The 22,608-nt window shown below is 33.6% G+C and overlaps 3 protein-coding genes and 2 long non-coding RNA genes across 5 annotated transcripts in view; 2 read left to right on the forward strand and 3 right to left on the reverse strand.

Moving 5' to 3' along the window:
* Positions 1 to 445, forward strand: part of LOC105133931 (uncharacterized) — a 1,490-nt gene extending 1,045 nt beyond the window's left edge. Inside the window, exon 3 of the mRNA XM_011038090.1 lies at positions 82 to 445. Within this exon, the coding sequence (XP_011036392.1) occupies positions 82 to 129 (48 nt within the window). The 3' untranslated portion in view covers positions 130 to 445. The remainder of the gene's footprint in view (positions 1 to 81) is intronic.
* A 63-nt stretch (positions 446 to 508) lies between these two features.
* On the reverse strand, positions 509 to 7,730 carry LOC105133930 (dihydropyrimidinase-like). The gene is made up of 13 exons (XM_011038089.1): positions 7,591 to 7,730; positions 7,208 to 7,369; positions 5,742 to 5,793; positions 4,966 to 5,235; positions 4,615 to 4,826; positions 3,855 to 3,975; positions 2,729 to 2,816; positions 2,525 to 2,603; positions 2,148 to 2,235; positions 2,001 to 2,041; positions 1,848 to 1,900; positions 1,525 to 1,681; positions 509 to 904 (listed from the first exon to the last, which is right to left on the reverse strand). Exons 1-13 carry the CDS (start codon positions 7,669 to 7,671, stop codon positions 713 to 715), a joined length of 1,596 nt encoding a protein of 531 aa, XP_011036391.1. The 5' UTR covers positions 7,672 to 7,730; the 3' UTR covers positions 509 to 712.
* Positions 7,731 to 12,067: 4,337 nt separating this feature from the next.
* Positions 12,068 to 22,608, reverse strand: part of LOC105133939 (uncharacterized) — a 46,324-nt gene continuing 35,783 nt past the window's right edge. The window contains exon 3 of the long non-coding RNA XR_843900.1: positions 12,068 to 12,087. This is a non-coding gene — a long non-coding RNA (uncharacterized LOC105133939). The remainder of the gene's footprint in view (positions 12,088 to 22,608) is intronic.
* LOC105133938 (uncharacterized) lies at positions 12,912 to 19,858 on the forward strand. The gene is made up of 8 exons (XM_011038100.1): positions 12,912 to 13,308; positions 13,630 to 13,721; positions 14,074 to 14,145; positions 14,847 to 14,953; positions 15,890 to 15,945; positions 16,175 to 16,349; positions 17,600 to 17,890; positions 18,518 to 19,858. Exons 1-8 carry the CDS (start codon positions 13,114 to 13,116, stop codon positions 19,432 to 19,434), a joined length of 1,905 nt encoding a protein of 634 aa, XP_011036402.1. The 5' UTR covers positions 12,912 to 13,113; the 3' UTR covers positions 19,435 to 19,858.
* Positions 19,459 to 20,485, reverse strand: LOC105133937 (uncharacterized). The gene is made up of 2 exons (XR_843899.1): positions 20,112 to 20,485; positions 19,459 to 19,858 (listed from the first exon to the last, which is right to left on the reverse strand). It is a non-coding gene; the product is annotated as an uncharacterized LOC105133937 (long non-coding RNA).

The following is a 22,608-nucleotide window of genomic DNA, read 5'->3' on the forward strand; positions in this document are numbered from 1 at the left end:
GGGTGTGGGGGGGTTATTAAAAAATAACAACAAACGAGGTTCTGATTTCTAATTCTCTTCTCTATATGTATTGCCGTGCAGAAGAGAAAGAAGATCTTGACCTACATTCATTGCTGTACCAGGCCTTGATTTCACAAAAACCTAGGGTTCATCAACTCATGTAATTCTCAAGTATTAAAATATAAATTTCTATTTTGTGAATCTATAGACAAGACGTGTCATGAATTCGAAACCTTGTAATCTTTTGCTGTGAGCCTTGGTTACTATGCATGCCTTTCTGCTTGCAAATGTTGTTTATATCGGAAAGCAAATAGAATACCAGCAGATTACAACTAAATTAAAAGCAGTGATATGACATAAATTAATGGACATTCACGGACATTTCAGAATATAGTATAGTCCAGTTCATTTATTATTTGAACATTACCATCATTTAGTGTTACATAATTCGTAAATAAGTTTATCATAGTATAGTCTAAATTAATGGACATTCACGAACATTTCAGAATATAGTACAGTCCAGTTCATTTATTATTTGAACATTACCATCATTTAGTATTACATAATTTGTAAATAAGTTTATCATAGTATAGTCTAGAATTGAAGCGTTGTGGAGTTGGCTGTCAAATTTGTACATTGTGGTATTGTGTATAATTCTCCTACATGCAATCTATAATAGAAAGGAAGAATCCTAGTGGTAGTACCAGCGACTTTAAGTTGTAGATTTAGAACGTTTTACTGGAGCATTCAGGGAGGATAGGTATGAAGCATCAGCCTTGTCAATTCCGCTGAAAAGATAACTGAAAGGGGGCATTTCTATGTACTTGCCAGAGCCAGGAACAACCTTCAGTTCATTATTTTCCCAAACAACTCGTCCTCCAGCAATCGTCACCTCAACCTTTCCCTGAGGAAAAGACGGTATGAACTTTCAAAACCCAACATGCAGTGAAAGGGTTTAGGTAAAAACATGAATATGAAAATACATGCACATGATGCTGGTGAGTGTGAAAGTGTCCACCAGTGCGCACTCACACACCACAGGTAACTAGCAGATGCATACTCACTTGTGTGCCAGCATATTTCTCTCGTTTCTAATCTCATTTTCCCAGCCAATATAATGGTGATATTTCTACCAAAGATTATTGGACAAGACCTTTAACAAAATATGAAAATTGTGAGCATAGCTTCAAGGTATGGATGAATCCTGGTGGTAACAAATCAGGGTATCCTGGATCGCAACTCAAGGGTTGCAACATGGCTATGTTTCTCCTAAAATGCTTAATAGGTAGAGTATTTTAGTGACTCCAGGCTCTCAACAAAAACATAACCTTTCATAATGAATTCCTGAACCCAAGCAACAATATTTTTTATCTTTAACATAGTTTTGACACCCTCTAGAAGCAATATTTTGAATAGAACAAATATAACTGAAAAAATGCTGAAAATACTCGTTAACAAACAGGTACTTTGAATGCCACTTGTTAACGAAACAAAAGAGAACTAAATTATAGTGAAAAAAATTACCTTCCCCCTTCTGCCCTCATAAACATTTGTATCTGTTCTAGAGTGGTGAGACCGGGCATTTATTTCAAAGCTTGAGTTTGGGTTGAGTATAATTATATCAGCATCAGATCCAGCAATAATTGCTCCTTTTCTTGGATATATGTTGAAGATCCTAGCACTGGAAAATTCATAGGGATCAAAATGATTTTACACACTTCGTGAAGCTAAATCATGTGATTCATCAGATTGTACATGACGTATACTTATCATTATTAACCCTGAGACTGAATAACATGATTCACAAATAGACACTAAACTAACAGAGAATATCGGTCAAAGCATACCATTCAGTGCTTGTGACCCTTACAAAATCATTGATAGAAATTTGGCCAGATTCCTGAAAGTGCTCAACTTTTAGTTGACAACCAATATGAGGACAACAATTTAAATTAATATAGTACGTAGGAATGATTATGCAAAGAGTCACAGAAGCTTACCACCATCGTATCCCAAACCAAATGCATCCTCTCCTCAATACCTATGTTTCCATTTGCCAGATTTAGAAAAAAGAAAAAATTGCTAAAATTGAGTCAACATAATAAGAAGAGGAATATATTTGACTTAAGCAATAACATTTTTATTACCATTGACACCATTAGGAATTTTACGGAAATCATCAATCCCGAAGGCTTTTTGTGTGGAATTAAATACACAATGATCAGTTCCTACCAGCTGCAAATTGTAACGAGTGGCATGAGAAACAAATAATGAGACTGTTCTTAAATGAGTAAATTGATTAATAAGTCTTGGATGATTCAAAATAACAGTGAATCTAGATTTATATATTGCATCTGAAGCTTATAATCACCATCACAAACTTTAAGAGACTACATGTCCCCATTTTCCAGAACATGAAATTAATTTGTCACTGAAATTAGCTTTACAGAAATTAGATGTTCTCAAGTATCTTTAAGGTATGAACTATTACTCCAGTCAATCTTTATAATGACAAGAGAGAAACCTGTAGAACTCCATTTGAAAGGGCACCTTGCAGGACTTTGTTATGTCCTGCTGCTCTTATGGGGGGGCTCATGACAAACCTGAAAAATGAGAATATAGTAATGCTTGGCAATCAATATATATGACAAATTGATCAAATGTGTTCACCTCCCTCCCCTCTCCATCCAATAATAATAGTGATAATGGACAGAGTGCCGGCTCTTACTTTGATGCAGTGGCAAAGTCAGAATCCCAAAGTCCTGAATCATCAAGGACCAATCCGGAAACCACTGGCTCACCTACAACTCTCTGTCCTGCAGTTTCAAGAAAGTGATCTGGCTTTCATGTTTTGAGAACAAAAATAAAATCAAAGTGACATAGCACCAGGGAAGTCATAAACAGAACAAGTTAGGTACCTAATGTCTTAAAGAGAATCTGGCAGTTGAAATACATTTTACAACCCTGTTTAGAGTCCCAAAGGAAAGGTTTTGAGATGCCTTTAGAAAGCGAGAGGTTGCAGAGGGGATGATATAAAGCAGTGCAGTTAGGGAAATAAGCTGGTGCAAGTTTGGAACTAAATCATGCAGAAATCCAGGATACACAAAAGTGGGTGTTAATAAGGGGTGGGTAAGAATTTGATTATAGATGGGAACAAAAGTGGCTGATTACAGTAAGAAATCAATTGCATGTAGGAACAAGCAGCCATCAAAATTACTAGCAACAGTGCCTGGCACAATTGCGAGAAGCACATAGAGGAGTCAGGTAATAAATATAAATGGTTCAAACGGGACATCATCCTTATTCTCATACTCACACATGGTATCAATTAACTTAATAATCATGTGAAAGATTTATAGCCACTCCAGTTTTTTTAGATCAATTTCACTGGGCATGCGGACTATTTTATCTTCTCTATTACTTGAACATCCTTATTAAACATGACTTGTCCAGCTTGTATTCCAGAAGTATTACTATCTATCCTCTATAGTCCGCTACTCTTTCCAGCCAAATTTTTGATTTACTTGTTTCAGACACTATCCATTATCTTACACCAATGTTGGCGTGTTATTGAATCTGGTTGTCTTAATAATATTAAATTTAAGAGAAAAGGTAAAAGAAAATAAATGAAATATAAGGGATGACAGCAATGAATTTAACTGTTTCATTCTGTTACAGAAAATGCCTGTTCTCTTATAAACTCACGGCTATGTAGTATGTACTGCCCTGTAAGCAATAGAGTATTTTATATGTTTGTTAGACTCTATTCACAATGGTGTGAACTGTAATTGACTACTGCGGTCATGTAAAACTTCCTCAACAAACAAGAAAATGAAATATTAAAAACTTTAAACCTGATTTTCGAGCTTTGGCTATTTCTTCCATGGCATCAATGCTCATCACATGAACTACATAGAGAGGTGTGTTCACAAAACCAGCTAAACGAATTGCTCGAGCAGTTGCCTCTCCTTCCAGCTGCACAAGAATCAAACTAAACGCTAAATTATAAAAGAAAGATGTATATTTCAAAAAATCTTTAAGGAGATGGAATACCGTATAATACAAATAAATATCTGCTTAGCACGAACGGTTATCAATCAGAGATCAGTAAAAAAGTAAAAAAATTGCTGAGCTAAGCTAATCTTATTAGCTAAAGAATTCATTCTTAAAGGATCAGACACAGGCTGTTTCTACAGATCAAATACACGATTGAAAAATCCTGTGATAATCACATTAATAACATCATAAAAAACAGTACATATCTCTTACCACATAAGATTAACTAGACAGGGAGTGAACAAAAAAAGGTAAAAGCAGTCTGCCACATTCTCTCACATATTGGTCATCAACCTAAGCACTAAATCCTCCCAGGAAAAATCAACACATCATAGAGGAACAAGAAAGGAAAATGACTAAAAACAATTGGAACAACTAATTCACCAAATTTAAGGACAGTAGATTTGGTCTACAGGCTACTAGAAGATTATTTGTATGATATGGGTGGGTAGGGGTTCACACAAATTCTAGAGTGAAGCACATAGATCATTTCTCAATTACAGAATTTTTAGTTAGTTGGCACACATTACAACACGGAGAGCATATTTGAAGGATTACCAAGGGGGGCCTTGAAAGAGCATGTCCTTCTGGACCAGTAATACCAAGTTGTATCATTCTTTTCTGTCCTTCAAATACAGCATCTCCATTTTCTGCATGGACCATGGCCAATGCACCAAGAGACTTGCATCGCATCAGTCCTTCTAATAGAAGCTCATCATTGACCATAAGCGACCCCTTGTATGCTAGAAAAAACTTAAAAGAATTGATACCTGCAAGTTTTAAATGCATGTAGATTTTAAATAAAAATAAATAAATAGCCAGAGGTTGCTGTTTCTCAGTTTCTCCGATATAAATTGAAAAAAAAATACTTGAAAAGATCCATGGATGACCTTGAACAAAAATACCAACCTTTTTCCTTCACCATAATTTCCATATCCCTTGAAACACTGTCATCAAACTTAGTGATTGCCATATGAAAACCATAATCCATGCATGATTTCTTTGCCTTTTCCTCGTAGCTTTCTAAACCTGCTATTAAACTCCCATTTACTGGTATAACAAAGTCAATATGCATTGTGGTCCCACCTGCTAATGCTGCTGCCTGACCACTGAAAAAGTCGTCAATAGTTTCAGTGCCCATAAACTCCATAGCAAGGTGCGTGTGAGGATCAATTCCACCTGATGATGTTACAAGGAGAAGATGGCAGCCATAATAAAATGGAATGATTTGCATTAAGTTTTTAAACCCAGTATTGGTATTAACAGCTAACCAGATAGTTGTTACGCACTCAAATTACTTCTAACATAGAGTAAAGAATTCACAATATGAACATTGAAAGTGCGGTGTGGAAAACATTGAAAGGAAGCATCCAAGAGCTGATTCTTGCATTATAAAGATGTATTAGATTTATAAAAGATGCATAGAGAGTGATTAATGTGCCTAGCTCGTTTAGATTCCAAAACTCTCTTTGAACTGCAACAATGAATGCATGAAAGAGTAGTAGACAAGTGATAGCTATATCTCTAAAGCTTTGTGTTTTATAATAAGATTGGTGTAAGAAAGAAAAAGGAGAGATAGAAGGAAATCCTAGTGTATGGGATCTGTGAAGCATACAAAATCCTGCTGTTAGAAAGGTTAAAACACAAAAATTGATCTATCATGAAGAGATAATACCGCAACTAACCTGGCATGACAAACTTTCCAGTGGCATCAATTACTTTAACATCATCAGTAACCTGCAAATAGCAACCAAACAATTGAAAACTAAGTATGAAAGACATCATAAAGTAAAGCCCAAGCATTAACAGCCAAAAGAAAGCATTAAAGAAACCAGATCATTTAGCAACGCGAGAGGGTAATGAATGTAAATCACATTCTGAATAAAGCAGATTTAAAATGAAGACAGGTATCAGGCGGGCATAAGTAGCTATGAACCGTGAGCTGCTAAGACTACAGTATTATGTTGTCCCAGAATCCTGCACTTTATGTAACTTATTTAGCAAGTTAGGTAGGCTTACATTGTATTTGCAACCAAAATGCCCTACTGAGCCTGAATTTTTTGATGAAATACATCCAGCATGTCTAACTAATATTACTCCTTGGAATTCTCACGTAATAAATTGTGAATCTGTATCCACATACAGGGAATCCAGAATTGCTGATGTTAGTTTTCAAGTATCATTGATATGAGATTGCAAATAATTTAAATCCCCTCATGACCAAACTTTATCATCATATGAACTTTCCAGTCAGAAGAACTGAAATCCATTTAAAATTTAGTATTAGAATAATCTGTTCCCCTTTTCATCGACGCAAGCCCATTATCAATGCCCTTGTGAAGCTGGCTAGAACTAAAACAAGCTGCCTGCTGTTATTAGTTTTTCGGTACCTCATTCATTTTGATTCTTCTTTTTTCTTCTGGTTCTGCCAAAGCTATTGCATAGCTTACCTAGCCTTTATTGATCTTATCTGTATTCTTATCAAAGAGTGAGGCCATCTCATTCCTTAGCTCAGGGACTGAGAGGGGCAAGGCAAAAGGGTGGGTGGTCCCTTGCACTGGCGTTCCTTATCTCAGTAGTGGAATTCGTAGGATATGACTTCTACCAAACTCAAACCTTCCTTAAGCTGAGGAAGTCTAATTCAAGAGGTGGATAGATAGGACTACATCTTGCTCAATCAGTGTTTTTTTTTTTTTTCCAGTAAAACATGTAAAATCTGCCTGCTTGCTTCAATTAAGGATAACAAATCAACATCATCATACTTTCCTCTCCTTTCTATGGTGCTAGCTAGTAAACTGTCACGACACTGGCAAGTTTGAAAGTGCTGCTATATGTTACATCACAACAACTTGAAAATGAGAAAGCATCTCCTGCCATTTCCAAGACACTTCATCAGAGAACTTGAAATAGCTCTTCTTAAAAAATCATTGATGGCTTCTACTAAGACTATTTTCATTCTTTCTTAATCGGCAAAAAGAAAAGAAAAAAAGCCAACACTTGTAAACAGTTAAAAAAGATCGGATTTTTTTTTCAATTTTTGTTCACCTGTCTTTGGGTCAAAAAGATTGAAATTAAACCAACTTCTAGTAAAGCCTTGGCTACAGTACAGATAAAAACGACTAAAAAAGGAGAGAGAAGATATATTAAAAACCTTGAGATCAGGCTTGACAGCAACAATAATCCCATCCTCTACGTAAACATCAGCAACCTCTTGGTGGTGTGCATTCACGACAGTTCCTCCCTTGATCAACAGCTTCGTTGATGATGAAAGTCCACATCCAACTTCACCATATCCAATCCCAGCTTCGCAGAACTGTGAAAAAAAAACCAAAATTTTCAAATCCTTTTCTCTTTGCAAGTAATAATACTTTATCTTGATTGATTGATTAGTCAGTATAAAAAAGTTGAATAGCGTTTTTCACTTTCTCGGTGACCTAGCAGAAAGTCAACTCAGATTTACTTAGAAACCAATCATCAAGTGAAGCAAATAAGGAAATTCAAAGATGAGAAATTAGTGGTGGTGGTATGAATTACCTGGTTGGATTGTGAATTTGAAGGAGAATAAGTGAGGAGAAGAAGAGAGACTGAGAAGAAGAGATAGAAACAAGAAGCCATTTTTCAATTGAGATCTCTGTCTCGCGCTAGGCACACTAGATGTCCTGCGCTGGCCTCTTTTTTGGCTTTTCCTGCGGGCGCGTTGACCGTTAAGTGTCATTTCATTTGAGAGTGCGGTCGTATTGTAACTTTTTTTTTTTATATATATTTTCTTATTTTTTAAATTAATGTGGGTGTCCAGACAGCTTGCGCGTATTACAATTAATCCCACGAACCTAAAGTTAATGACTATATAAATATCCAGTGACCATCATATGAACAACCAAGGACTCGAACCTAAGACCACAGAGAGAGCAAACCCCTTAATCTCAAACTCTTAGCACTTGGTCACCACCTAAATGGTTTTTCTTATTATTTGAATGGGTTGATAATAAAATAAAAATAAAAATATTTTAATATATTTTTAATTAAACAATACTTTTAAAAATATCATCCACGTCAATCTTAAACACTATCTTATTTGATTTGATCTGTGAGAAATTAGGAAGCAAGGAAGAAGAAATGCCTCCACATCCATATCTTGCCGGTATACAAATAATTCACACCGGAAACAGCATGATATCTATTGAATACGTGGGGATATTGTAGAACATAATAAAAAGAAATTCAAATTTGGATAATTGGATTTGTGGGGATACCGTTACGGTAATCCTTTTTTAGGTTTATTTTTTAAAACGTATTTAAAAAGATTGGTTCAAGTATCGTTTAAGTTTTATAAGATCATACTACAAACTAAAAGACATGGCGTGCAGTCCAGTGTTCATGTTATGCTACAAACTAAAATATATTATACTACAAATTAGAAGAGACTCGTGTGAGTTTACCGGATAATGTAGAGATAATTCTCCTATAATTTATTTTAAAATTATTAATTGAAAATAAATTAACTTGATAGGTTTTAAAATTAATTTATTATGGTGGGTCAAATAATTCCTTGCAATTTAGATAATTTTTTGTAATATTTACAAAAATATTAATCTGACATCTAAAACATTTAGCTTGAAAAAATTACTTGATTATATTATAAAATAAATGATTGCAAAATCATTTAGCTTAAAGTAGTGAAATACTAAAACATTTAGTTTGATAAAACTTTATTTTAAGACTTTTCAATTAATCAATTAATTATTTTTTATTGTGATTAATTATTATTTTTTAAATAATTGATCAATTAAATTTCAATATGATATTTTACAAAAATATTATAAAATTTACATATTAGATAAACTTAGTCTTTATAGCTTAACCCATCAAATTTATTATTCGGATTATTAACTCCAATGAATTTAATAATATTTTTAAAAAATTACTTTATTATATTATAAAAATAAATGATTGTAAAATTTGATATTAATCAAATATCATGGTGTTATTTGAAACTATAATAATCTTATAAAAATATAAAAAATATAAAAATTAATTAAATGTAAATTAATAAAATCTAAATCAAATACAATATTAAATAAAAAATAAATAAAAATAAATAAAACAAATAAATATACAAGCTTGAGCGTTTTAAAAAAATCTAGTGGTGCGAGTACAAAGTTCAGGATAGGACATCGTAACGAGACCTTGTTTATCTTTTTCTATTTTTAATGTCATCTATTTTTTTTATATTAAAAAAAACAAGCAACAACTGCTGATTTGTTCCTGTTCTTGCTCGTAATTCAATCCCCAGCCGCATTGTGGTGGTCAAGAATTAAAGGGCAAGTTTTTTATTAAAAATATAGTCTTAATCTTTTTGTTTTTTCTAGGGAAAAACACGTGATAAACATTATACACCTCACCTTAAAATCATTTAACAATCCCATAACACCCTAGAACCATAGTTTTTAAACCCGGTCCGGTGGCTGACCCGGTCCAAGTCCCGGGTTCCGGGTTTTGACCGGGTCACCGGGTTTTGACCGGGTCGAACGGGTCGGCCGGGTTAATTTCTATTTAAAAAAAAATTCAAAACGACGTCGTTTTAATAAAAAATAAATAAAAGTCAACGGGTTACCACCGGGTTTTTGACCGGGTTTTGCCGGGTCGTCCGGGTTTCCGGGTCAACCCGCCGGGTCGGGCGGGTCACGCCGGGTCATAGCTTACCTTATTTTTTCATCAACCCGGCCCGGTTCCAGCCCCGGGTCGGCCGGGTCCCGGGTCAACCCGCCGGGCCGGCCCGGGTTTTAAAACTATGCCTAGAACCATCTAAAAATAAAAATTAATTGAATTAAAAAATCAAAATGAAATCTGGTTTTCTTTTTAAAGCCGTGCTTGTTTGCTAAAAAACATTTTTTTTTTAAATTAATGTTTATGAAAAATAAATTAAAAAATATTTTTTATGTCTAGTCATGTTATTAAAAATTTGTTGAAAAATAATCTATTAATAATTTATTTTTTAAGTTTATTAAAAGGATAAGAAATAAATCTTACAAATTAAAAAGTTAAATTAAAATAAAATTAAAAAATCTAATTTCATAAATTATATTAAATAAAATAAATAACAATCAATGTAGTAGAGATCAAATTTAATAAATAAAAAAATTGAAAGATAAATAAAATTAAAAATAATAATAATAATTTCATGAATGATTTAAAATAAAATAAATAATTAAAAAAATAAAAACTAAATCAGATAGATAAAAATTTAGTTTTTAAAAAAGAACAAGAGGAATGCAAATAACAACATAAAAAATAAAAATAAAAGTTAATATTAAAATTAAATTATAAAAAATAAAATTAAAAAAATTCAAAATAAAATATATTAATGATCATAAATTTGAAAACTAAATTTAATACAATCAACAAATAAAATTAAATTTATAAGTTTTTTCACAATTTATGAGAAGTATTTTTTATCTAAAATAAAGTGAAAATATGTTTCTAAAAATAAAATTAATTTTTTATCTTATTATAAAATATTTTTTATTAATTAACTTTTTTAATAATAAATAAATACAAAAAAATTTAAATTTTTTTTTCAGAAAATACTTTCAATAAACACACACGGCGTCTAAGCTATTTTTACAGATAAAACCATGACCATCAAATTATTCTAATCAAATAAACCCTTTCACACATTGAAAAACAAGTTTTGGCGCCAAAAAGTAACCAATCATACCACTCTCTCTTTCCCCGATGTTTTCATAACAACTTCTCGCTCGTATCTCTATCTCAGTAGCTGAAAGTAGAAAAACTAAAATTTTAAATCAAAATAAAACTTGCCGCTAATGCGGGGTGGTTGTATTTTCTTTTCTTTTCTTTTCTTTTTACATTTTAGACCTCTTTCTTTTAATTTTTATATTTTTACCATGCTTTTAAACTTGATTTTATGTGATTGGACTATGAAGGATTAAACAAAGAAAGAAAAATGTTCGAAAAATTGAAGGAAAAAAAAAGATCAGGTGCCCAGTAGAGCGCCGAGGAGAGAATCCCATGTATTTTATTATATACTACTTTACCGACTCATTCAACGATTTAGGTCAATTAAAAAATAAATAACGTTAAAAAAATATAGGCAGGAGTGAAGTAGTTAAACTTTATGATCCAATCAAGTTTAAAAGCATGATTTAGTCAATGCGAATACAAATACAATTTAGAAGTATGGTTTAACATGAAGAAAAAATATAAAAAATATTTTATTTTATTTTTTTCACTACAATTTACAACTTTATTTCATGTAACTAGCTATGATATAAAATAGTTAAATAAAAAAACTCAAGGAGAATTCTTTTCTAAAAAAGGAGAGCAGCCTGGCTGTTCATACAAAACTATAAAGCTGTTTTAGTATAGAAGGCCATTATCTACATTTCTACAGAAAAATAGTTTAATCTCCCTCGTTCAACAACAATTTTATCCTTAATTATTACGTGGAAGTTTGTTTATTTTTATGTTTTAAAAATATTTTTTTTAATTTTAAATTAATTTTATTTAGTATTTTCAGATTATATCAATATATTAACGTTCAGAATAATTTTTTAAAAAAATTTAAAAAAATATTAGAGAAGATATCACCAAATAAACCGCCAAGGATTTGAAGGGCCTTCACATAGCCATCAAGATCACCCTCCAAACCGTTAGGTTAAAGTTACCGTGGTGCCCTCAGCAGCAGCTCTGGTAATCAAGGTGCTTAAGGGGCCATGGAGAGATAAAAAGAAGACACAATACAAAGCACGACGGGAGTATCCCTCTGTCCATATGATAGAGATAACGAAGGTGATGCGAGTAGGATCAATGGCGAAGGATCTAACCAGTTCGACGAAGGAGATACTAGGAACTTGTGTTTCAGTTGGCTGTATTGTTAATGGAAAGGATCCGAAGGGCTTGCAAAAGGAGATTACTGATGGTGACACTGAGATTCCTAAATAATTGAAGTTTTTTCACTTTAAATCGAACTTATAATGTTGTCTGATACTTCTTGTTTTATTTGGGTATCTTCTTAAGATTGCTATTATTGCATGATAAATTAGCTTTTAAATTATTATTTATGTTATGATTTCATTCCTGTTTATTGTTTCTTTGCTTGAAAATATTGTGATTTGAAGCTGACTGGAAAAAATAAAATAAAATCAGGTGATTCACTGTTCATTATAAACAGTGAAAGAAACATCATCATATATATTTTCCAATTTTTTGAGACATATTTAATAAATAATTAAATTCATCTAGATATATTTAGAATATATGCGAGAGTGTGTTTATAATTGTTTATTAAAGTATTTTTTTATCAAAAATATATTAAAATAAATATTTTTTTTATTTTAAAAAATTATTTTTAATATCCATATATTAAAATAATATAAAAATATTAATTCGAAGCAAAAAAAATACATTCAATTTTTTTCTTTAAATATAAAAACAAACATCACCTCACTAGACTTTATTAGATTGAAGTAAAAAGAAACAAAAGTCTAATATTCAAATAAGAATATAAAATATATCAAATAAGTATTATTTTATATGTTAAGTTTTGAAGTATTTAAAATTCGAAAGTAGAGTTTCATTCAGGTACTCTTAACTTCTAAGAACATCGTTTACCCAAAGCCTTATGCCACCATCCATCCTCTTGGTCTCTAGTAAAATAGATCCATGGGCCTAAATTGATAATTTTCATAAGGCCGTTTTTTTGGCTATCATCAGATAGGCCCTTAACATTCTTTAAGTTTTATCCCAAATTCCCAACCCAATAACCGCACCATATCGACCCGGATCTGACCCGCCCTCAGCATCTCCAGGGTTTTAGAGTATTAGATTTTGGACAGACCAGCCCCATAACCGCACAGACCCTTCCCTCCGGAGCCTCAGTGGTAAAGCTGCTTTGCAGAGTTAAAAATCTCTCCATAAAAATATTATTCCACTCAACCGCAACATAAGATAAATTAGGGTTTCTATCTTGATACTTTCAGTTCCCTTTCCCTGCTTGAAGAAGCCAGTGGCAGCGGATTAGCTGGTGTTTCATCAATGGAGGCACTGTTAGGATTCCAAGACGAAACAATAGCCGTTGTTGGCGATGACCAAGAGAAATCAACATCGTCATCGTCATCGTCATCGTACGGCTACAAATTAGTGCCGTGGTTAAACTGGAATGAATGGGAACATGTTAGAGATTCTCTCTTCTCCGATTCTCCTGAGAAGATTCACTCTGCTATTACTAGAGTAAGACAGAACTCTCTCTCTCTCACACACAACATTTTCTCTGCCTGTTTCCCTAGAAAGTTAATTTGGAATGTCTAGGCATTCAAAGTATGAATTCAAACTTCTTGCTAAGATTCATTCTGTTTGTTTCCTGAGAAATTAGGGGAAACAGCATGTGATCTCTGCTGCTATCGTATACTTTTCACTGTTTCGGTTCAGCTGTTAAAAGTGAAAAAACCTTTTCTAACCAGTCTGTGGTTTCATTATGTTAAATTCGTGGCTTAGCTGCCAATAAAAATATTTCTAGTTTTTCCAGTTTTAACTTATATATCTGTGATATAGATCTCAACATGGCGAAGCAGAGGATGTTTACCGGCTGTGATTGATGTTACAGCTTCGATCATTGAAGTTCAACAGAAGGATCCTTTGTACAGGTAACTCTTTGTTCCCAGTCTCGGTGAGCTTGATTCAAATGCCCAAGGTCCTTCTGTTTTAAACGGGTTGCTTGATTCAAATGGCCTATGCCAGTTCCTTAAATTACAATGGCCATGCTAGTTCTTCTCTTCCGTGAGACTGTGATGCTATGTTAATTCTTTTTATGAATAAAAAGAGAAGGTTTCTGATGCCGGGATTTGAACCTGGATTTCCTGTATAACTTGAAATTGCCAATGTGCTACAGCAGACTTATTGACAACTCTTTTCGAGTGTGATGCTATGCTATAATTGTATATATTTGGAATCCATTTTTTTGTCTATTCTAAAAGTTTCATTTTTTTTTCTTTGTAGAAAGGACTTACCTGATGATGCTATACATTCCGAGCAAATGTTGGCAATGCTATATTGTATGGCTATCTTGAGGTAAATTGTTCTTGCATTCTTCTTCTTCTTCTTCAACTAGAATCTCATCATTCTCTCTAGCCTTGCTGTTGTACTTATGTAATAATAGCATATATGTATTTGGAATTTACAAGTATTTTTCACGTGGCTTCTTTTTTGATATATCGTATGGAAATCTTGAGGTAAGAACCAGGAAGGCTGGGTCATGAAAAGCTTGTATGATGATGCATCAATAAATCATGCTACATTGATAGTTATGAAGATGCTGGAGCAAAACATCTTGGAAATGGATTTTGCTAATATAATGGAAATTAGATATAGAGACATATTAACCCTATTCACCTAGAATAATTTGAAACATGTTGATGCATGCAAACATAGAATTACAATGAAAATTTCTTGTCATTTATCAAGTTTACCTATCCTCAATTTTCAAAAATTTCTTTTCATTTTAAGATATGCTGAAATATTTTGCAACAAAAACACTTGTCATTTATCAAGTTGGAACAAACGACATATAATTCATTTGGATTCTTATAATTAATCCTGGTTTCTGTGTAACTTTCCTAGAAATTAGGACAGTATATCTACATCAAAGTTTAAGAGGCCTTATGCTTAAAGATTGTATCTGGTTAAGTTGCCTTATTTTGTATATGCCTGCAAACATAGAATTGCAGTAAGGAAAAATAGCGGGCTCACATTGCCAAGTGTTGTTACTGAAGGCTTGTAAACTGTGTTGTTGAGAAGACAAGGAAGAAAACAGAGGTGTCGATTGCTGAGGCAGCTGGTGCAATAGGTATTCCGCGCACGCTGATCGACATTCGTCATGGTTAGTGTTTTCTTTGCATAAGCTAGTTGCTCTATATTGTTGGTTTTATATGCAAAGGAGAATCTTAACTTTGGCAATTTTTTGGTATCTACAAGTGCAGAGTCATTAAGAATCTTGAACTTTTTTTGGGATTATTTTTATTGAATTCAAGTTATTTGGTGCTTGCTGAGAATTTTTCTATTCGGGCATGTTGCCCTTTTACTGTCCACTTGAAGGAAACGATTGAACACATACATAATCCTTGAGGTTTTTGCTAAATCTACTGTTGCGGTTGCAAGTCCAAGACTCTTGACCAGTGTACCAAGAAATGAAACTTAGCCTGTTCTATTTGCGTCCCTACCCTTCCTCTTTCAATTATCTGCAATAAGTCGTCATCAACCTATAAGCCTCCAAGTTTCCCTTATTATCATTAAAATCAATCCCTAAAATTCACCTTATTGTTACATGATATTAATTCCATCATTTTCCAACTCTTGCTCTACTAATTAAGCCACTCGAATAAACCATAATCTCGGTGCTATGTTGATGCCTTGAGAATCTTAAAACCATAATTTTGTATCATCCAGTAAAAGCAATTCATTTGCCTTCACTCTTAGTCAGCAATGCATTTCAACATTAAACTGTAAACCTCAATTCTTATATCCTGACCCCTAAACTCCTCATTTTAACCAAGCTAACTCACTGCAAATACACAAATTCTTGTTGGTCCAAATCTATCCCATATCAACAGCCAACCTGCATCCCTCTTCCTGATCCACAAACAAGGATCTAGCATAAAGTACTTGAATATTTGTATACATGCTAGCAGAGCTATTGTAATTTTGGTGGCAGATCCAGTGGATATCTCATTAATTTGCGGTGAAATATTCTTGATTTTTTTTTGCTGGACTGAATCGAGAACTCCATTGTCTTTTCTTGATGTTGCTTTGATTGTAGAGGGTTCTCACCGTGATCTTCCTGCTCTCGCACTTGTTCGGGATTCTGCTGTTAAGGTATATTGTCCATGCAAGTTTCTGTAATCTATAGCGCAATCCTTTATCCTGAGATTCTTTTCTAACAGTTTTCCATTTAAGTCTGATAAAACTCCTGTTTCAATATTTCATGATATTTTTTTGGAAAATCAGCGGACCATGCTTCCACATGATTATTTAACTAACAAACCATGTTTGTTTTTGAAGTCTGTAAAAGTTAACTTACAACATCTGCTGCTGAAAATTTCAGGCAATTGATTGGTTGAAATCTTATTATTGGGAGCCTCAGACAAGGCAGATTCCATTCCAAAGAGATGGAAGTGCTGACATCAGAAAAGAAATCAAATCTAAATTCCGTGAATTAACTTCCTGCTTGAAAGTTAAGAAGAGTACCCAACCCGGTTCTTCAGCAATCAAAGCAAAACGTGCGTATGAAATTTTAGTTTCTTTTATTTTCTCTCTTTGGACATTAAAAGGCCAACGTAATTTTATTTTTCTCCCTTTTGATGTTGCCAGGCCTTAGAATAATGTGATTCAAAATAAAGTTCATGACCAAATATTCATGAAGGCTTAACATGTTTTCCCCTTTTTAACTTTTGTGACTGGTTAACCAGCATTCCACTGCATTTCCCTTCCATAGAATAAAGAACTTGTTATTCCAAGACTAAACATAGAGAAGGGCAAATCCCTCTTAACATGAAGAGGATAGCTAAAACAAGGAAATCATAGTGAGTGAAAGAGGGGTCTTGTCAAATTAGATGTAGATGTAGATGCTGATATTAGTATTCATCTTAATCCTCTTTGGGAATATGTTGTCCGTGCAGCATGTTTGGTTTTCATACCTGCAAGAACATTGGCTCTTTTTTTTTTCACCACTATGTATTCAGTACATGTTCTTTTTTCCTTTGTTTGGAAAGATTAATTCTTGAAACAGTGATACCTTGGCCCGAGTCATGATGTGCTATCCCATTCCACAATTTTTTGTCAGTTCATAAAAATCATGATTTGTTCTTATCTGGAATTGTTACTGAAACTGCGCTGTTTAGAGGTGTGATGGAGATTGCTTTTCAAAATGCTTTTTACTTGGAAATGCATCAAAAACAAAATTTTTAATTTATTTTTGACATTAACATATCAAAACGATCGAAAAATACAAAAAAAAATAAAAAAAATAAAATTGAAGCTAAAAAAAGGCTCGTTTAAATGTAAACTTATGTATTTTTTTACTCATCCCAATGAGGAGATAGCATTTTTTGGTTATATGATTTTCAAAGCTTATTTAATGGCTGCCGCTATAGAATTTCGTTCTTATTGACTGCAGCCTTTGTAGGTGGCAGATGTTGTGAACAACTTTCTGGCCATATTAAGTTTTTCTCACTTGTGTCCAGCACACTATATTCATCCAAATCTAGGGGTGAGATGATATGCTCCAATTATTTTTAAGAAGTAATAAAGGCAAGGTTCAAATTTATGGTTCTTTCATTCTTGATATTTCTTGGTTGCAATATAGTTCATTATGAACACTTAGTGAAGAACTTTTGAGGATAGTTCTTGATGTCGTAGGAATTTTCACAGATACTGTTTGAAATTTGGAGTTGTAGCTAATGCATGGAAGATGACCCAAATATCTGCACACACAAGTTATATGTATTTGCTGACGAACTTCTTTCTTCAGGTTCTAAGAAGAATATTACCAAGACTTTGAAAAATCTGGTTCGTCTATATTCTTCCTTCTCCTCAGAAGTACTGTCAGTTTTGTTGGAGTTCTTGCTCAAGGCTTTGGATTCCTCAAATTTGGTGGAGCTTCCAAAAGATTGCCTAGTTGGCGAAGGCGTGTGTACTTTGTTGGATGATTGGAAGCTTGTAATAACAAAATTCTCAAAGAAGGAACCAGAAGTACTCCTTATGCTTCTTAAGGCTGTTCTAAATATGATTGATACTCATGAAGCCATGAAATATGAAATGGGTAACCACAAACTCAGTTCTCCTGTGTTCCATAGCTATTGTTTGCTTATTTTTTAGGTCCTGTTAGGATAATCAGAACCTTTAGTAGTTGTTAACTGCTAATGTTCTCCATTTTCACCGTGCTTGGGGTTAATATTTTTTTGTTTGTTCACAAGAAGCACAGAAATAGCACTACTTGTATATTGGTTTATTAGCAAGAAGTTTCAGAAGATACAGGTTTAGTAACAGAAATTCTCTCCAAACCTTCAACAAAATTCCAAATGCTACTGCTTTCAGTTAGCTATAATTTGGCGTCAACTCTCAATAGGCATTTTGTTTTTGCATTTGAAACCCACTTGTGAACTTTTCTTTGTTGAACCAACTTTTGTGATCATTGGTCTTTATTTGAGCTAGTGAATTAGGCATGCCCAGCCTCATATTTGTTGAACTCTTTTCAACCTGTTTATGAGCTATATCTGATTAACCATGTAAGTACCTGGTTTACAAGGAATGCCAGCTTGATGCGGAATGACATATAGCTGCCTATAACTATACATGATAGCTTCAAAAAGGTTCAATGCAATAATAATCACATAAATGGTTTTGATTTAATGTTCTCTTTATTGACCTTTTCTGAAATCTTGTTTAGGAACACATCTCATATCATGGGAGCATGGAACAGAGAATCGCCAAATTGATCGACTTTCTTCCTTGTTTGCATGGCTTGTTGAACAACTCAAGGGTCTAAAGCCTCTTCGCTGTAAACAACCTGCAGCTGAAAGCTTAGCCTCTTCAATAGGAATGAATTTATCCAACGCAATCCTGATGGAGGTTCTTCGTAAATGCCTTCTGGTGTCCTCATATGGCAATAAACAGCTTATGGGTTCAGCACTGCATCTTGCACGGTTGATGGGTGATAGCTCCGTGATAGATAAACTCAAAAAACTAAGTTTGCTAGCTTTATCAGACCCAGATGTCACCCAAGAGAAGTCTCCTCCCCTGAGTTTGAATAGCTTTCTTACCCAGCAAGATCAATCTATCCATCAGGCCACCAAGAAGCTAGACTTTGTAAAACTTTGCCGAACAAAGAGTAAAGTTGCTAAGAGAACAGATGGTGATGTGGGTAGTTCAGGCAGATGGGTTGTGGCAAAATCATGGAACCCATGTCCAATTGGTATGCTGCCTCGTGACCTTGGATCTTCTGGCTGCCTTCCTGTTCTTGACTGTGATGATGACGGTAAAAAGCCTGTGCATGCATCAGAAAGGAAGCAGATCTGGGAACAGAAACAATGTAGCATAAGAGAACCTGGTGTTGATATTCCTTTATCAGATTACACTGGTGTCGAGAGGACTGGTAGCAAGAGAGAAGCTGGTTCTGATATTTATTTATTGGATAAATCAAGTGTGAAGAAGATGAGAGAGACAGCAGACAGTTTTGAATCAGAGGGCGAGAATCTTTTGTTGTCAAAAGATGACCAAGGTTGTCTAATGATAAATGGGGTTTGGAAGAAAATCGGGGAAGAAGAGCTGCTTGCTATTATGTCTGATGTGAGGATTTTGGTGTAGAAGTCCCCAGAATAACATTTTTGATTTCTTTATGGTGCCCTATTTACTCAATTTATTCTCATTGATATTCATCTGCAACCCTTTAACAACCTCATTCTTATGGGAAATGAAATTACTGGAATTTCCGCAAAGAACCCGGCATGGCTCAAACTGGTTTCCAGGCACTCGGCATGCTTTTATTACTCCTGGCTAAAGTGATAAATTTTCAATGGGAGTGGAGCATGCTGTGAGGAAACATGACCTAGCATCAACTTTGATATTTTCGTGATGCATTTTGTTCAGGTTTGTTCTCACTTCCCATCATTCTTGTCTGTACTCTGCTGGCAATGTGATTGCTCTTATCTTGTTCAAGGTGCCGTATTAGCAACACAACAGGAGCATAACTTCTAGAGCGAAAAAATATCAAGAGCTTGCATTGCCATACCTGTCCATTTGCGTAAAAGAACTAGTTAAAATCGAAAATAGCAAGCCTTGAGTTTTTGCTTTCATGGGTCTCTCGGACCGACTCTTTTAGCATTCTATCACGTGGGTTGTGAATATTGAAATTACTTGTTTATAGTGCTGTTTGATACTTTCCAATTTTTTAACAAGAGAGCATCCCATATATGCTGCAACTAGACGATGAGAAATAAAAAAACACTCGAAATATTAATAACGTCAAAAAAACATAGACTTACAAAAAATACAAGGGACTAGGCGAGGATCCAATGGTACAAAGCACACCATCAGAGTTGGGCGCACCACTGAAATGTAGTAACTAGCATATGGAGGAAAGCCCGGCAGGGGCGACCTGAGAACACATGTTGCCCAAGAGAACCCAGGAGGGTGCAGCCCACATGTGATTCCAGGTCGCTCCTGTAGGAATCCTCCACAATCGTACGCCTCTGTCTTCCGTTTGCTCAACTTAGGCGATGAATGCAGCTGGGGCTTCATTCCTTGATTTATAGCACGAAAAACCCAACACTTCCTTTCAAATGTACTACACGGAGTCACCGTATATGGTAGTACTTGATGTGGATCTTTTAGTTCAATTATCAGACAATTTGTACTCCCAGATCCAGCCCCATTGTACTGCTATGGAGCAGCAAATGGGCATGGTGTTGTTGTAGGAAGGCTAATGAAGGATGCATGGTTTTAGTACACAGGTTATTGTGGGTCGTACAGGTGTATGATTAGCACAAAAACCAAGAAAGCAGTACATCTGTACGTTACGTGCATATCATGGAAGGAATCGTTCGAGAGTATTGGAGTTTGGAAGAAAATTCGCCTTGTATTAGTACCAAACCAAACTTTGTTGATTTCTTACCATTAAGAAAAGCTAAAAACTCATCCTTCATATTGAAAAAAAAAATAAAGATCATATATATATATATATAGATATATATATATATATATATATTCCATTTAGTTAGATTGCTACTAGAATTGAATATGTTTAGTGGCTGCTTGGAACTATATTCCAAACAATATTTTTTTATTTTTTTATTTTTTTATTGCTTGGAACTATATTCCAAACAATATTTATTATTTTTTTATTATTTTGTGTTAATATCAAAATAATTTTTTAAAAATAAAAAATTATTTTCAATCATTACTATACTCTCAAATATCATTTTTAAAAATTAATTAATGCCACCTTCTACCTTGATATGTGGTTGTGAATCATAAGAGATGGGTCACAGGAACATTATCTAAGATTTCTCGCATTCATGAGGTTTAATAGTCTGTAACATCCTTTAGTGATCATCACCCACTAAAAGCTAAAAGCCTGTTTCTTTGATGATGTATGGAACGTGAGGGACCATATATTTAATTAGAAGTTTAGGATTCAATAAGTATCCATCAAAAATTAAATACATGATCGAGATATAGACTGATTCTTTGATTATTACAAAAAAATACCTTGTGTCTTTTGAATTAAGCTGTAACATTAAATGTTTAAGGGTATGTTTGGTATCATTTTAGTATAGCTTAAAAGGTTTTGAAAATTCTCATGGTGTGCGGCTGCTACTGTCAACATTCTGAATTTATGCAATATTTCAAAGTGCCCTTGTCGTTCCTCTACAGGTTTATACTCCCAATAGGTAGGTTCTTACAAGAGAGAGAATAACATTGTCTTCCCCTAACATTGTCAAAAATAAATTTCCCTTTATCTCCTTGTTTTAGCACTTCATTTTCTCTCTCTCTCCTTGTCTTAGTACTTCATTGATAATATTAGTGACGATGACGGAATCCATGAATTGAGTTTGTTTTTTCATTTCCATTTCCTATCCATTAATTACTCGTTGAATAAAAAATTTAAATATTTATATTTTATTTATTGGTTTTAGGTATCTATATAGATATTTATTATTCTACTATTATTTAACATTCAACAAAAAATAACAATTTATATACTTGAAGCATATATATATATATATATGATAAAAAAACATAAATATTTATATAATACAAATATATATCTTGAGTTAGATTTCAATCGATTCAGATCAAATTTAATATATCTATATTTTATTCATTACCTAGAAGCAAAGTAAATATCCAAAAGAAAAAATTAGGATCAATTGTCTTTCCTAAATAATACATTTAATTAATATTAAATACATGAAAAAACAGACAAGTAGAGTCTATTCCTTGATCACAGTCTTGACCCGTGTCGTGTCCAGCCAACAAATTGACTATTATCTAGGTCAGTGATCGAGCATGCAATTTCTTATTAGTTTTGAAAAGAAAAATTGCCGGTATTAAATTAAAAATCATGATTGGAAATATGGTTGAAATCATGTTTTTTTTTTAAATTTAATTTTTATTCTTAATTTTTTTATGTTTTTATATAGTTTTGATCCTAGATTAATTTTAATTTTTTTATGTTTTTATATAGTTTTGATCATAGATTAATTTTAAAAATATTTTTTTTTTTTTAAAAAAAACATATTTTAAACTATAATTATTTTTACCATTTCAAACCAAACATGATTTAGAATCATACGAAACGGCAATGAAAGACCTGATATAAAAATATTACAGGCTCAGACCTCATAGGTACACCACAATCGATGAATTTTCTAATGCTTCGACAGAGCTTGGCCCATGTTGCTGTCTCTTCAATGGCGAAAAGAAGACGAGATGTTCCTTCCTCCCGAAAGTATTTTTTGTCTTCCAGGCCACCCATCA

The sequence above is a fragment of the Populus euphratica genome, unplaced genomic scaffold, assembly GCF_000495115.2.
Source record: "Populus euphratica unplaced genomic scaffold, PopEup_1.0 scaffold38.1, whole genome shotgun sequence".
Taxonomy (NCBI): domain Eukaryota; kingdom Viridiplantae; phylum Streptophyta; class Magnoliopsida; order Malpighiales; family Salicaceae; genus Populus; species Populus euphratica.

Coding starts and splice junctions, on each gene's coding strand:
- LOC105133930 (XM_011038089.1), bottom strand. CDS start 7,671: ATGGCTTCTTGTTTCTATCTCTTCTTCTCAGTCTCTCTTCTTCTCCTC. Junction 4,827..4,965: donor AATTATGGTGAAGGAAAAAG/GTTGGTATTTTT, acceptor TAAAACTTGCAG/GTATCAATTCTTTTAAGTTT. Junction 2,236..2,524: donor TTTCAAATGGAGTTCTACAG/GTTTCTCTCTTG, acceptor TACAATTTGCAG/CTGGTAGGAACTGATCATTG.
- LOC105133938 (XM_011038100.1), top strand. CDS start 13,114: ATGGAGGCACTGTTAGGATTCCAAGACGAAACAATAGCCGTTGTTGGC. Junction 13,722..14,073: donor CAGAAGGATCCTTTGTACAG/GTAACTCTTTGT, acceptor TTTTCTTTGTAG/AAAGGACTTACCTGATGATG. Junction 14,954..15,889: donor GCTGATCGACATTCGTCATG/GTTAGTGTTTTC, acceptor CTTTGATTGTAG/AGGGTTCTCACCGTGATCTT.